Source organism: Spermophilus citellus (genome assembly GCF_964194105.1).
Source record: "Spermophilus citellus genome assembly, chromosome: 4".
Taxonomy (NCBI): Eukaryota; Metazoa; Chordata; class Mammalia; order Rodentia; family Sciuridae; genus Spermophilus; species Spermophilus citellus.
The window spans coordinates 181,815,772-181,830,738 of NC_138185.1; the positions used below are offsets into that span (position 1 = coordinate 181,815,772).

A 14,967-nucleotide genomic window follows, 5' to 3' on the forward strand; every position below is an offset into this window, starting at 1 on the left:
ATTGTCACTTCCATATCTTTTTTTAATGGTCATTTCTCCACTTCTTGCATTTCCTTTTCTTCTCTTCCACTGAGTTTCAGTTTTCAAGCATATATTTATAGAGCTACTAGACTCCTCTTCAGAATAGCTACATAAACTCTTTTGAAAAGAGAAATCAAAATAGGTCTCCTTTGTCAAAGTATAAAGTGACAGATATTTTAATTATTCTGTCAGTATGGGTGCAAGCAATAATCTGATAGCAAACATTTTTAAAGTTTATAAGACATTGAAAACTGAAAATTAGGAAAGCATAATAATATTGGAGAATCTGTGATTTTCCAGTGGCCCTGATCATGATTCTTTTGTGGTCTGGTTAGGGGTTGGATAACAGAACCTTGGGTTTATTCTACTGCTACCTCCATCCTCTGCATCCTTCTTTTTTGTCTTCACTGAATGACTACCCTCACAGAGATCAAACTTCTCCCAACATTGATCCTGCTGGTTTGCTGGTATGTAAAACTTATCCTTCTTGCACGTAGTTGAAGCAAGAATATTGGGCCTTTTGAGTGTTTTCCTTCCCTCAAACTGACGTGTATTACTATATGTTCACTAGGATTCATTGATGGTGATATTAAAATCTCTTAAATAGATTTCTTCAGTGTAATGGCAAAAACCAGTCTATGGTGTGTTTCTTGTGTGTTTGGGTTATTAGATGAAAATAATGATTAACATTGAAAATATGCTGAGGTTTGGATTTTGGTATGTTTTTGTACTAAGGTGTTTAAAATTAAAATCAGTAGTAAAAGTTGAAACCTAAGGTTATATCATAATTTCTCTGGAGGTAAAAATAAACACCCCCATAGACCTTTAACATCAACTTGCATAGTGAGAAAAGTTTGTAAAATTTAAAAATATTAACATTTAGATATAATAAATACTATTAACCAGCATGAAGTCTTTTTTAGGGCTGTGTTTTATATATTTAATTAACAATTCAATTAAAACCTTTGTTTACATGAATTGTATTTTATATTCTTGATTTTGCTTTTAGAATAATTCAAAGTACTTCCTGAAAAAATTTATTGCAGATGACTTTCTAGTTGATAGTTTTTTGCCTTTAATTTTGTGTGTTGTTCTAGTGAATATTTGGCAATATTCAAGAAGACAGTTGCAATGCATGAAGTGTTCCTATGTCGTGTGGCAGCACATCCTATTTTGAGAAAAGATCTAAATTTCCATGTCTTCTTGGAATATAATCAAGATGTGAGTATCAAGTTGATGAATGCAGTAATTCAGGTTTTTTAAAGAGTCATTAGAAAAGGTGGGAAGTAGTTACTATAAAGCCTTTTTAAGAATGTTTTTATTTTTTTAAGAAAGTTTAAAGGGGCACATTTTTAGTAATACTGAAATATTTCATTATTTGAATGGATTACTTAAAGAAATGGTGGTAAATCATGTTCTATTCTGAGCACCTATAATCCAAAACTTTCTGAGAACCAACTTGATGCTCAGTTTTGGAGCATTTTATATTTCTGGATTAAGTCTGCTCAGTTGGTAAAATCTGTGCAAATATTCCCAAATTCAAAAAACTCCAAAATCTGAAACACTGTGTTTCCAAGTATTTTGATAAAGGTCACCCTGTACTTTTATCAAGTTGATACTGATATTTCATCCTGAATAGTGAACTTAAGAAATAAAGTGGGCTGGAGATGTAGCTTAGTAGTAGAGCACTTGCTTAACATGCCTGAGGCCCTGAGTTCAATCCTCATTATCTCTCTCTCTCTCTCTCTCTCTCTCTCTCTCTCTCACACACACACACACACACAAGGAAAATAGAATAGAGTTATCAAATTGATTAATGTTTTTAAAATTTGAATTTGGGCCTTCTGAAGCTTTGTGGAGAATTCCAGGGAGGTTCTTGAGCTAAAAAATTCTAGATTATGGCTGGACATGGTGGTGCATACCTGTAATTCCAGTGACTTGAGAGGGTGATGCAGAGGGATCATAAGTTCGAGACCAGCCTCAGCAACTTAGTGAGTCCCTAAGCAATTTAGCAAAACCCTGTCTCAAAATAAAAAAATAGAAAAGGGCTGGTTATGTAACTCAGTGATAAAGTGGGTTCAATCCCCAGTACCAAAAAAAAAAAAAAAAAAAAAAAAAGATTGTTTTGGGTAAATCACTGACTCCTGATCTGTTTAACTGACATTCTTTAGTGCTGATGGCTTCTAATGTTGCTCACTCCCTTCTTGCTTCCCTGCCTAAAAATTGCTAATGGCAAAAAGAAAAGTTAGGTGACTGAGCATTAAAGGTTTTTTTTATAAGAGGAGGAAAATTTATTTGGCTCATGGTTTCAGTCTGTGGTTGGTTGGTACCATTGCGTTAGGAATGAATGGAGGCACAGCATCATTGTGGAAGGGCATGCAAGGGAAAGTTACTTACATTATGGCAGCTGGGAAGCAGAGCAAGCTAAAGATTTCTTTATTCATAGTGCTGGCAAAATTTTATTTTAGTAGATAGGTGATACATGTCATAGAACTTATATTTAGATGACAAGACTAATTCATAGCTTTTATGGAAAACATGTAGGATAGTGCTTAATTTGCTTACAAGTTAACATCAGGATCAAAGAATTTTGCGAATATAAGCTTACTTTTCTGGTTTGGTTTTAGTAAATATAAATTATACATTAAGTTCAAGGCTACACTCAGCAATTTAGTGAGACCCTGACTCAATAAATAAATAAATAAATAAATAAATAAAGTCCGAGATATAGCTTGATGGTGAAGCATCTCTAGGTGCTTTCAGAAAGCTTGGGGGTTCATACATTTTCTTACACCAAAGCAAATTTATTTATTATTTTTTCCTTATAAACAAGCATTTAAACAAACATGCCAGGCATGGTGGTGCATGCCAATAATCCCAACTACCCAAGAGGTTGAGGCTGAGGATTTTGAGTTTAAGGTCAGCCTGGCAATTTAGTGAGACCTTGCCTAAAAAATGTATTTGTGTGTGTGTGTGCACGTGTGCGCATGCACATGTGCCTGTATATACACATCCGTATGTGTATGTGTGTGTGTATATTGGCACATAACACACTTAGTAAGGAGGATGATATATTCTAATAACCCCTTTTTTAAAAATTTTTTTTAGTTGTAGTTGGACATGGTACCTTTATTTTATTCATACTTTTTTTTTTTTAATGTGCTGAGGATTGAACTTAGTGCCTCACACATGCTAGGTGAGTGCTCTACCGCTGAGCCAGAACCCCAGCCCCATAATAACTCTTTTAATATCAGCAAGTGGTGTTTTGGAGAAAGCCTAAGAAGATGGACTGGAGCTGAGTGTGATGGTGCATGCCTGTAATCCCAGCAACTCTGGAGGCTGAAACAGGAGGATTGCAAGTTTCAGGCCAGCCTCAGCAATTTAGTGAGGCTCAAAGCAACTTAGCAAGACCCTGTCTCAAAATAAAAAATAAAAATGGCTGGGAATGTAGCTTAGCAGCAAAGTGCCTATAGGTTTAATCCTACCACTCCACCTCACTCCAGAAAAAAAGGATTGGAAAATGTTAATTGTTTACAGAGTATTGTGGGACAGATGAACTGTTGAAGTATCAAAGGGCCATGGGACTTAGGGGGAGACCTAGAAAGCCTTTTTCTTGAATTTAATTGAGAAAGGGCCACTGTTATGAGAAATAATCGCCTTTAATTTGCTTTACTTATCTGGCTTGCACCTTTTCTATTTCCAGTGGGGAATAGTCTTGAGTCTGTTTAACAACAGATTTTTTTTTTAATTGTATCAGGGATTGACCGAAGGGACACTTAACCACTGAGCAATATCCCCATTCCTTTTTATTTTTTATTTTGAGACAGGGTCTCCCTAAGTTGCTTAGGGCCTAGCTAAATTGCTGAGGCTGGATTTGAATTTGTGATCCTCTGCCTCAGCCTCTTGAGCTACTGGGTTACATGTATGGGCCACCAAGCTGGGCTGGATATTTATTTATTTATTTATTTATTTTGGGGTAGTACTGGGAACCTAGGACTTTAGGCATGGCAGGTAAGTGCTCTGTTACTGAGCTAAGTCCCCAGCCAACAGAGCATAATATATTTAATCCCCTAACTTCCATTAAAAAAACTACCTCAATCAGTAGGCACACATAGGATCTTTTCATTGCTTTAGTATTACAGACTCTGAACAGACTTTTGTCTGTTCTCTTCTTCCAATTTCCATTACTCATTCATACATCAAGACCATTGACTTCATTTTGACTCTTGTTAGCAGTTCTACTGTGTACCTTTCTCTCATCTAGAGTACTTTCCCTATCATTTATAACAAACTTCCATCTTTTCATTTTCTGTAATAGCAAATTTCAACTCATATCAGTTTCTCTTGATCAGATGATAACCTTGGTTTCAGGAAAGTGGAAAACAATCAGAAATCAAATTCTTAAACTTCCTATGTTCCCCATAATGATCAACCACCTTAGCAGCCACACTCATTTATTAACTTTTATATTTTATTTTTGCTTCTTATTTTCTGGTTATCTTTTATATCTTTTTCCTGCCTAACTTGCCTGGCTAGAATTTCTAGGACATTGTTAAATGAAGTGGCGAAAGCAGACATCCTTTCCTTTTTCCTGATGTTAAGGGGAAAGCATTCACCCTTTCACCCTTAAAGATGATGTTAGTTATGGACTCTTTTTTTTTAGTTGTAGATGGACACAATATCTTTGTTTTATTTGTTTATTTTTTATATGGTGCTGAGGATCGAGCCTAGTGCCTCACACATGTGAAGCAAGTGCTCAACCACTGAGTTACAACCCCAGCCCAGTTGTGGACTTTTTATAGATGTTCTCTGTCTGCTTGAAGAACAACCCAGTCTTAGTGTATGATAACTGGCCCCAGTGTGTCATGGGAGTAAGAGGCAGACAAATCTAGGATTGCAGAATGTAGTTTTTAGAGATCTTGCTAAAAGTGTGGTTCAAGGTAGCAACATGACCAGTTGGATCCACACAATTTGGGTTAGAAGGATATGTGTATATATAGGTTAGGACAAAAGTGACTTCATCTTAGCTAGAATATACCTCTTTAATCTTAAGCTCTAATATTAAAGAGTCAGGCACATTCCTTAGAGTCAGAGTCTAGTTATAAGGTTCCATATAGCCCTCAACCAACTAGGGTTACTCCGGATCAGTTATGGTAGTTATTACTCAAGATGTCTAAGTCTTGTGGGCATTGAAGTCATGGCAATGTGTAAGGAAATTAGATGGTGTGTTGCTTTATAGGGCACCTTGATGCAGCAAGCACTAGGAGTCAAAAAGAGTTAGCTGCTTCTCACTTTTACCCTTGGATGACCATTCATCCATTCAAAGTCATCTTTTGTGTTCCTTATACTGTGAGTTGCTGACCCCCAACATAGGATAAAGAGTTGATATTTGGATGAGTTCAGAGTGAAAAATTTGCAGAATATATTTTCAGAGGTATTACAGAATCACATTATGATATATTTTACCTCAGTAAATTTCACGTTTAGAAGGACTCCTGAGTTAAATTTTTTAAACATTTTTATTCATTATTGATGAATTTTTAATTTTATTTATTTATTGGCATGTAGTGCTGAGAATCGAACCCAGTGCCTCACACATGCTAGGCAAGCGCTCACCACCGAGCCACAACCCCAGCCCCTGAGTTAAATTGTTATTGTTATTGTATTATATATAGTACTTGACAAAGTAAGATGAAAGGGCTACTTATAACAGAATTATCAAATATGCTTGTAAAATTGGACTTATCTAGACCTTATTGTAGTCCACCTGAATCTTTTAGAGTAAGGCTGGAGTTATTACCAAACTTTTTAGTACTAGGGATTGAACCCAGGAACACTGTACCACTGAGCTATATCTCAGCCCTTTTTTATTTTGAGACATGATCTTGTTGAGTCGCTCAGTCTGGCCTTGAGCTTTCTGTCTTCCTACCTCACTCCCATAAGTATTTATAGACACAGCAGAAGCCTATAGGGATTATAGGTGTGTACCATCATGCCTAGCTTAAAATCCTCTTTTATGCCCTAAAGTTTGAAAACTGTTAATACACATGATGAAATTTCCATTTTAAGTTTAAAAACCGGGATTCTTTTGAGATTATAAGTTAAATGACTAAGATAAAAGACATACTACTTTGCATTTGTAACCTTAAAAAAAATGCTAATTGTAATTACTTTTCTTCAGTTGAGTGTGCGAGGAAAAAATAAAAAAGAGAAACTTGAAGATTTCTTTAAAAACATGGTTAAATCAGCAGACGGAGTGATTGTTTCAGGAGTAAAGGTAAGACTTGATTAACAGTGTTACTGGTTGAAAATTTGCTTCTCTCATTATTTATTTATTTATTTTTGTGGTGCTGGGGATTGAACCCAGGGCCTTGTGCATGCAAGGCAAGCATTCTACCAGCTGCACTGTATCCCCAGACCGAATTTACTTCTTTTAAAAGGGAAATAGATTGAGATTTCATATGTTCAGAATTAGAGTAAGAATTTGGACAATAGAATCCTTAGGCCTGGGAAATTGTGTCCCTACCTTGGCTCTCTTTAGTGAGTTCTTTTCTCCAAGGAGTGAGAAGTCTGCAGTCCAGGAGATTTATCCATCTGGAGTTACTTCTTTACAAAAAGACCATGTTGCAGATACCTCAACTCCGGTGTTTCCTTGCCCAAATCCAAAGCCACCTTCCAGTTCTGCATAGATGTCTTTTCCCCAGCTGTGCTGCTGCTGTGCATTTCATGGATGGTGAAGGGGTGATTGTAGGGCAGCCAAGTAAAGGGGAGGGGCAAGGGAAAAGATCAGTGTGCAGGTTGAAATGTTCACCTATATATGCCCAAGGACCCTCTAGGTATAGGTTAGAGCTGTAGGGTGGAATAAGAAGAGGGGCTGCAAATGTTTTTACACTTGCCCTTAGCTTAGCCTTGCAAATATTAAGAGAGAGACTTAGAATCAGATTTGAAGTTAGAAGATCTCATTTGAAGTTTTAGTGTTGCCTTCTGCTGCTATATGTTCTTGGGGAAAGTTTCTTTCTCTGAATTTTATTTTTTCCATTTCCAAAATAGGGTTAATAATATGACCTAGCTCACAGAATTATTGAAAAGATTGAATATGATAATATGTGTAATAATACTTAGAAAGCTAATTATTTATTAAATTAATTATTTACTTACAGTTTATAAAAGTCTTGATATAAGACACTAGTTCTCAAAATGTGGTGTACTGAAACCTAGACCTCAAGATCCTTTTATTTTTATTTATTTATTTTTTTATAAGTGGACACAATGTCTTTATTTTACTTTATGTGGTACTGAGGATAGAACCCAGTGCCTCACGCATGCTAGGCGAGTGCTCTACCCCTGAGCCACAACCCCAAGACCCTTTTAAAGCAAGTCTTCAAGGTCAAAACCATTTTCATAAAATTATTATGATACTTTTTGCCTTTTTTTACCATGTTGATAGTTAAAACTAGCGTATATGAATTAAAGATTTTTAAACATTTTTGTCAATACTAACTCTTGCTGCTTGTGTTCTATTGATATAAGTCTCAGATTATATCATATTAACTGATATTTTTCCAATGAAACATTGCTAGTTTAGAAGGGGTAAAAGTACTGTGAATATATGATTTTTTACTTCTCATATATATATGGCTTTATTTATTTATTTATTTTTTTAGATTGACTACAGTGGTTAATCATATCATTGCTCCCAGATAGGTAATTTGGCCAGTTTCCCCAGAGCAGTCAGCCCTAATGAGTAAGGTCTGGAAGCCACAGAATAGCTCATAGATTGCCTATTAGACCAAGAAAATCAATGTTTACTTCTAGTGACAGAATTTTTCTTTTTCTGAAAAACAGTTGATCACTCCCACTGGCATTAAGGTGTCTGTTGAAGCAGAGCACAAGTAGGAACGTGTTTCAGAGTAAAACATGGGAATGTGAACCACCAAGAGGATCTCTGAGCCTTCAGCTACAAAACTATAGATGTCTTTTTTTTTTAATATTTATTTTTTAGTTATAGGTGGACACAATATCTTTATTTTATTTGTATGTGGTGCTGGGGATCAAACCCAGCGCCTCTCGCATGGTAGGGGAGTGCTCTACCTCTGAGCCATAGCCCCAACCCTAGATGTCTTACTTGATAGAAAGGTAAGCCAGATACTTAAGATAGGTGTGGTGGTACATGCTAGTAATCCCAGCTCCTTAGGAGACCAAAACAGGATGATGACAAATTTGAGGCCATTCTGGACAACATAGCAAGTCCCTCCCTCTCAAAGAAAAAAAAAAAAAATCCCAAAACAAAGAAAGAAATGCATGTCTATTAAAGTCTTAATATGTTGATAAAATCAATTTTAAACTCTTGATTTTTAGAGGATGTAGCTGTGCTATTTTCCTGATAATCTTTGTATGTTTATAATGTTGACAAAGTTATTTCTATATCATACTAAAGCAAAATAAGTGAAAAAAGCTCATATTTTTTCTTTTGATCCTATAGGATGTAGATGATTTCTTTGAGCATGAACGAACTTTCCTTTTAGAATATCATAACCGAGTTAAGGATGCGTCTGCTAAGTCTGATAGGATGACAAGATCCCACAAAAGTAAGATTTTTTTGTGTGTGTGGCTTTAGCTTGAAATTTTTAATGGAATAATAAAAATAAGGCTGACTTGTTACTTAGAGTTTGTAAAAGTCTTGATAGGAAACAGTGGTTCTCAAACTGTGGTCTATTGAAGCTTAGACCCCAAGTGAGTCTGCAAGGTCCAAAATTATTTTCATAAAAATACTGTAGATACTTTTTTGCCTTTTTCATCATTCTGACATTTACATTGATGATGCAAAGGAAAAGATGGATAAAACTCGTTGTGCCTTAGTATATACAAATCAAGGCAGTAGCACCAGACTTTACTAATAGTCACTGTAGTTTTTCCTGCCATGACTTACAATTTTCTAAAAATGTAATTTTGATGTAGCAGCAAATATATAACAAATATATAATAAATCTCATATAACAAATCTCCACCCCAGAGTTCACATTTTTTAAATATTGAGTGATAAAATGGGAAATCTATAAAGCACTTTGCATACTGAAATGTTATGATTCTCTCTGGAAGAGCATTTTAAATACTGTTGAGTTGTGACTGAACTAAGTGCTTTTTCCATGGAATACCATATTTACTTGTAAGAACAACTAACAGATTTCCTAAACAACCAGTGCATAATGCCACAAATTGTGTATATAAAAGATTCATTCAAAGTACAAGATAGATCAATGAGGTTTATGAACAGCTTATTTGAGTATATTTAGTATTTTTTTATAATTAGTATTTATAAGATTTGGTGTCAAAGTGTACAATTTAATCATAGTAAAAATTGTGAACATGTATCCATAACCCCTGAAAGTGGCCTTTAGTGTATACTTTTTATTGTTGAGGGTTTTTTTTTGTTTTTTGTTTTTTACTGAATAGTATTCTATTGTATGGATATGCCAACATAGTCATTTGTTCATTTGCCTATTGGTGAACATTTGGGTCATTCTAACTTGTGTCTATTACATTATCCACCTGCATGTCTCTTTGCATGGATGTAAATTTAACTTTTTAGGAAACTGGCACTTTTTTCATAATGAATATCCCATTTTGCATTTCCAAGAGCAGTGACGTGAGAGCTCAGTTGCTCCACGTCCTTGTCAGTCTTTTTTTATTATCATTATTTTTTAACTAATACATAAAAACATAAAATTATGTATACTAATGCAGTATTAAGTGATATTTTAATATAGGTATATTGTATGATATTTAAACCACATTAAACATCTGTCTTCTGAACATTTATCATCTTTATGGTGAAGACTTTAAAATCTTTTCTTTAGCTTTTTGAAATGTACCTTTTTTTTTTAATTTTTAATATTTATTTTTTTAGTTCTCGGCGGACACAACATCTTTGTTGGTATGTGGTGCTGAGGATCGAACCCAGGCCGCACGCATGCCAGGCGAGCACGCTACCACTTGAGCCACATCCCCAGCCCATTTTTTTTTTTTTTAATTTTAAATATTTATTTTTTTAGTTATTGGCGGACACAACATCTTTGTTTGTATGTGGTGCTGAGGATCGAACCCAGGCCGCACGCATGCCAGGCGAGCGCACTACCGCCTGAGCCACATCCCCAGCCCCTTGAAATGTACCTTATTCTTACCTTTTGCCACCCTACTGTGTAGTTGCACACCAGAACTTCTTTCTCCTAATAAAAAATATGGGGAGAAAAGGACCACCTTGCTCCTAACTGCAACTTAATACCCATTGATCAACCTTCTATCATTATTCCCTCCCCCTTACTCTCCTTAGCCTCTGGTAATCACTGTTCTACTCTCAACTTCTATGAGTAGTGTCTACATATAAGTGAGATCATGTACTTGTCTTTCTGTGCCTGGTTTATTTCAGTATATATGATGATCTCCAGTTCCATCCATATTATTGCAGATGTCAGGGTTTTATGTCTGAACAGTATTCTATTTTTATATTTACCATGTTTTCTTCATTCATTCATCAGTTGATTGATGGTTATCTTGTTTAGTTTTTTTAATATTTATTTTTTATGTGTAGTTGGACACAATACCTTTATTTAATTTATTTATTTTTATGTGGTGCTGAGGATTGAACCCAAGGCCTCGCACATACTAGGCGAGCATTCTACTGCTGAGCTACAACCCCTTGTTTACAATTTTTGGCTATTGTGAATAGTGCTGCAATGAACATGGGAATACAGATGTCTCTTCAGAATTCTGATTTCACTTCTTTGGGATTTATCCCCAGTAATAGAATTGTTGGATCATATGGTAGTTCTACTATAATTTTCAAGGATTCTTCGTATTGTTTTCTTTTCTTCATAGGTTGATAGCTTTTACCTTTGATTTACATTTTCCTGGTAATTAGTTACGTTGAAATTTTTTTTTTTCCTTGCAATACTGGGGTTGAATCCAGGTTCTCAGGCACAGTAGGCAAGTGTTCTACCACTGAGCCACATCTTCAGCCCCAGCCCTTTCTAATTTTGAGACAAGGTCTTACTAAGTTGCCCAGGCTGATCATGAACTTGTTATCTTCCTGCCTTAGCCTCCCAAGTAACTGGGATTACAAATGTGTGCCATAATGCTTGGCACTATTGAACATTTCTTAATATACCTCTTGGCCATTTATATGTTGTCTTTTAACAAATGTCTAGGTTTGTTGCACATTTTAAAAAATATTTATTTATTTTTAGTTGTAGTTGGACACGATATTTTTATTTTATTTATTTATTTTTGTGTGGTGCTGAGGATTGAACCCAGGCCCTTGCACATGCTAGGCGAGTGCTCTACCACTGAGCTACAACCCCAGCCCATGTTACACATTTTTAATTAGGTTATTCCTTCTTTTTTTTTTTGCTATTGAATTTTTGGAGTTCCTTATGTATTCTAGATATCAATATCAAATACACATATTATAAATATTTTCTGTCATTCTTCAGATTGTCTCTTTATTATTTCCTTTGCTGTGCACCTTTTTTTGGATACAGTCCCACAAGTTTGTTTTTCTCTATTTCCTGTATGTTGGGGGTTTTTCTCAAAAAAATTTTTGCCTGGTTTTTTGGGGGGTTTGTTTGTTTGTTTGTTTGTTTTGGTACCAGGGATTGAACCCAGGGGCACCCACTGAGCCACATCCCCACCCCTTTTTAGTTTTTTATTTTGAGACAGGGTCTCACTAAGCTGCTTAGGGCCTCTCTACATTGCTGAAGCTAGCCTTGAACTTGTGATCCTCCTGCCTCAGCCTCCCTAGCTTCTGGGGTTACAGGTGTGCACCACTGCGCCTTGCTAAATCTTTACCTATTCTGATGTCCTAAAGTATTTCCCTTGTATTTTCTTCTGGTGGTTTCATAGTTTCAGGTTTATATAAGTCTTTAAACTATTTTGGATTCATTTTTGTGACTGGTGAGAGGTAGGGGTCTAGTTTTATTCTACTGGATGTAAATATCCAATTTTTCCAGCACCATTTATTTAAAAGGTGGCTCTTTCTTCAATGTATTTCTTAGCACCTATGTCAAAAGTCAGATGACTGTAAATCCATGAGTTTGTGTCTAGGCTCTATTCTCTTGCATTGGTCTGTGTGTCTGTATTTATTGCTAATATTATCAGTTTAATTACTAAGCTAAGCTTGGTACTCTGTTTTGAAGTCAGCATATTGTGTCCTGCTTTGTTCTTTTTCCTCAAAATATCTTTGTCTATTCATTTTGTGTGTGTGTGTGTCTCGGGGAGGTTCCGTATGAATTTTAGGACTGTTTTTTGTAGTTCTGTGAAGAATGCCATAGGTATTTTGATTGGAATTGCATTGAAGCTGTGGATTGCCACTTTACTAAGTTTGTAGTGTGTAGTGTGTACCTGGCATACTAATGGGTTTTAATTTATAAGAAGTGTATTAAGTTGTCCATGGTGGCACATGCCTATAATCCCAGCTACTCAAGATGCTCAGGCAGGAGGACCACAGATTTGAGACTAGTTTCACCAGCTTAGGCAAGACTCTCCCTCAAAATGGGGGTTAAAAAAAGAAGAAGTGGGAGTAGCTCACTGGTAAAGTGCTTCTGATTTCAATTCCTTGTACTGCAAAAAAAAAAAAAAAAAAACAACAACAAGAATTTCATTGATAATGATTTTAGAGTCCACATTACAAGTAATTATTGAGTTTGGTGTAATAATAAAGAAGAATATCCATGATTATTTGAAAAGGTTAGTAGAATACCTCTTCCTTTTCTAGTTATATATCTGTGTAGGCTGGATTTTTTTCCCCCACATACTTAAAAGCAGTATTATCATAGAGATCGAATGAAAAGCAGATTGAATGAAAGCAGAAGCAGATAATGAGAATCTATTGTCTGTTGAACCAGGTACAACAGAGATATATAAAAATGTAATGTTGTCATGCTCCTCCCTAATTTTTTAAAAAATAGCTCTTTTTCATTTGAAAGTTTAGTTATATAAATATGGGTTTAAACAGGCTGGGTTTAAATGTAGCTCAGTGGTATGTTAATTTTATTCTTTCCTTTTATTTATGTTTTGTGGTGCTGGGAATTGAACTCAGTGCCTTACGTGTGCTAAGAAGCACTCTACTTCTGAGCCACATTTCCAGCCCTAATGCTATTAATTTTAAATAAATTACTAAATGTTCAAAATTTTTCTGTTTTACATTTTTAAAAAATATACAGTATATATTGATAGATAATAACACATGTAAAAAGAAGCTTTTCGGATTGCTCGGTAATTTTTAAGAATGTAAAGAAATCCTAAGATCAAAATTTGGATAACCTCTGAAATAGAGTCAAGTCAGTAGAGTGAGTGCTTAGAATTAACCTCCATTTTATAGTAACAGGAAAAAATAAGTCTCTGGCTTGGCTACTTCTGTTCTTGTGTCCTTGTGTCCTTCTTTTGTGAGGGTTTCTGTTACCAATAACCAAGCCAGGAAACCTTCCTGGATCCCAGCCGGCCAGTTTCAGCTACTGTTTCAGTTAGCTGTTCATCACTGTGACGAAAAGACCTAACAAGAACAATTTAGAGGGGAAAAGTTTATTTTGGCTCACAGTTTCAGAGGTTTGATATCAGGTTATTGGAACAGTTTGCTGGTTGGTCATCCTGCTTTTTTTTCTCCACAGAATTTTTTAATATCTAAAATCCTTCTCAGGTGGAGTTTACCACTACTATGACATAAATATATGTTCAATAAGATCCATTGTCACAAGATCAAATCTAAACTCTTATCATGGCCTATATGATCTTTTATTCCATTCACTCCCCTATGCATCCTTCAGTCCCACCCCAGGCTCTTTGAATATACTATTCTTCTTTATGATATGTATTTATCTTATTCCCTTTATGCAAAATGTTATCCTTTGTTTGGTAAAGATTTGCTTATCATACAAACTCCAGCCCATTCTATAGTTTTGTAAATCCTTTCTTGACTTACTGAAGTAGGAATCATCTGTTTCCTCTGTTCTTAAAGCAGTTTTCACATGTACCCAATATAATATCCATTGAATAGTTATGGTTGTTTGTGTTATTTACTTTACTTGATTTGGTGTATCTCATATGTTGCAGATAGCTGTTCAGTCAGTATTTTTAAATTAATGACCAAATATATTCTTGAAACTTTTTCCATAGGTGCTGCAGATGATTACAATAGAATTGGTTCTTCATTATATGCTTTAGGAACTCAGGATTCTACAGATATATGCAAGTAAGGATTCTAATTAAAAACATTATTAGATATAAGCAAAATAAAAATTTGTTGGCATACTTGTAATCTCTAGGCAGGCATTTTGGAATATTTTTGTAAAAGCATTGATAATAAGGAATGTTTTTATAAACTTGAGTTGATTCATTTTTTTCTTATCTAATATTTTTAAATATAAAATAAGCTTTAGTATGTAGTTTTAGTATTTACAATCTTCTGTTAGATGAAAGTGGGATATTTGTGTATTAGAATTTGTCAGTGTTGTTTATCATAAATAATAAATGTTATTTTGAAATTTTATATACAGGAGTCGGGGTGAGTGTGTGTGTGTGTGTGTGTGTGTGTGTGTGTGTGTGTGTGTGTGTGTTTGTGTATTTCATTGGAGCTTGGACTTTTTTTCCTTCCATACTGGGGGTTGCACCCAGGGACACTTAACTGAGCTACATCCACACCCTTTTTATTTTTTTATTTTGATACAGGGTCTTGCTAAGTTCTGTAGGGCCTCGCTAAGTTGCTGAGCCTGGCCTCAAACTTGGGATTCTTTATTGACTTTATGCTAGTTGTTTTAACTAGTTAATTTTAGTTGCTCCTATAATATTACTTGTTTATTGAAAAATAATTCAAATATATATTTGTTTGCTTATTTATTTATGATGTTGGGGATTGATCCTAGTGACTTGTGCATTCTAGGCAAGGGTTTTACCATC

At 35.1% G+C, this 14,967-nt stretch overlaps 1 protein-coding gene across 1 annotated transcript in view; it reads left to right on the plus strand.

The window, feature by feature from the left end:
• SNX6 (sorting nexin 6) overlaps positions 1-14,967 on the plus strand; it is a gene marked incomplete at its 5' end in the record, with an annotated part of 61,712 nt that overhangs the window by 21,236 nt on the left and 25,509 nt on the right. Inside the window, 4 exon segments of the mRNA XM_081290817.1 lie at positions 1,119-1,242; positions 6,203-6,298; positions 8,504-8,609; positions 14,188-14,263. Coding sequence (XP_081146943.1) covers positions 1,119-1,242; positions 6,203-6,298; positions 8,504-8,609; positions 14,188-14,263 — 402 coding nt within the window.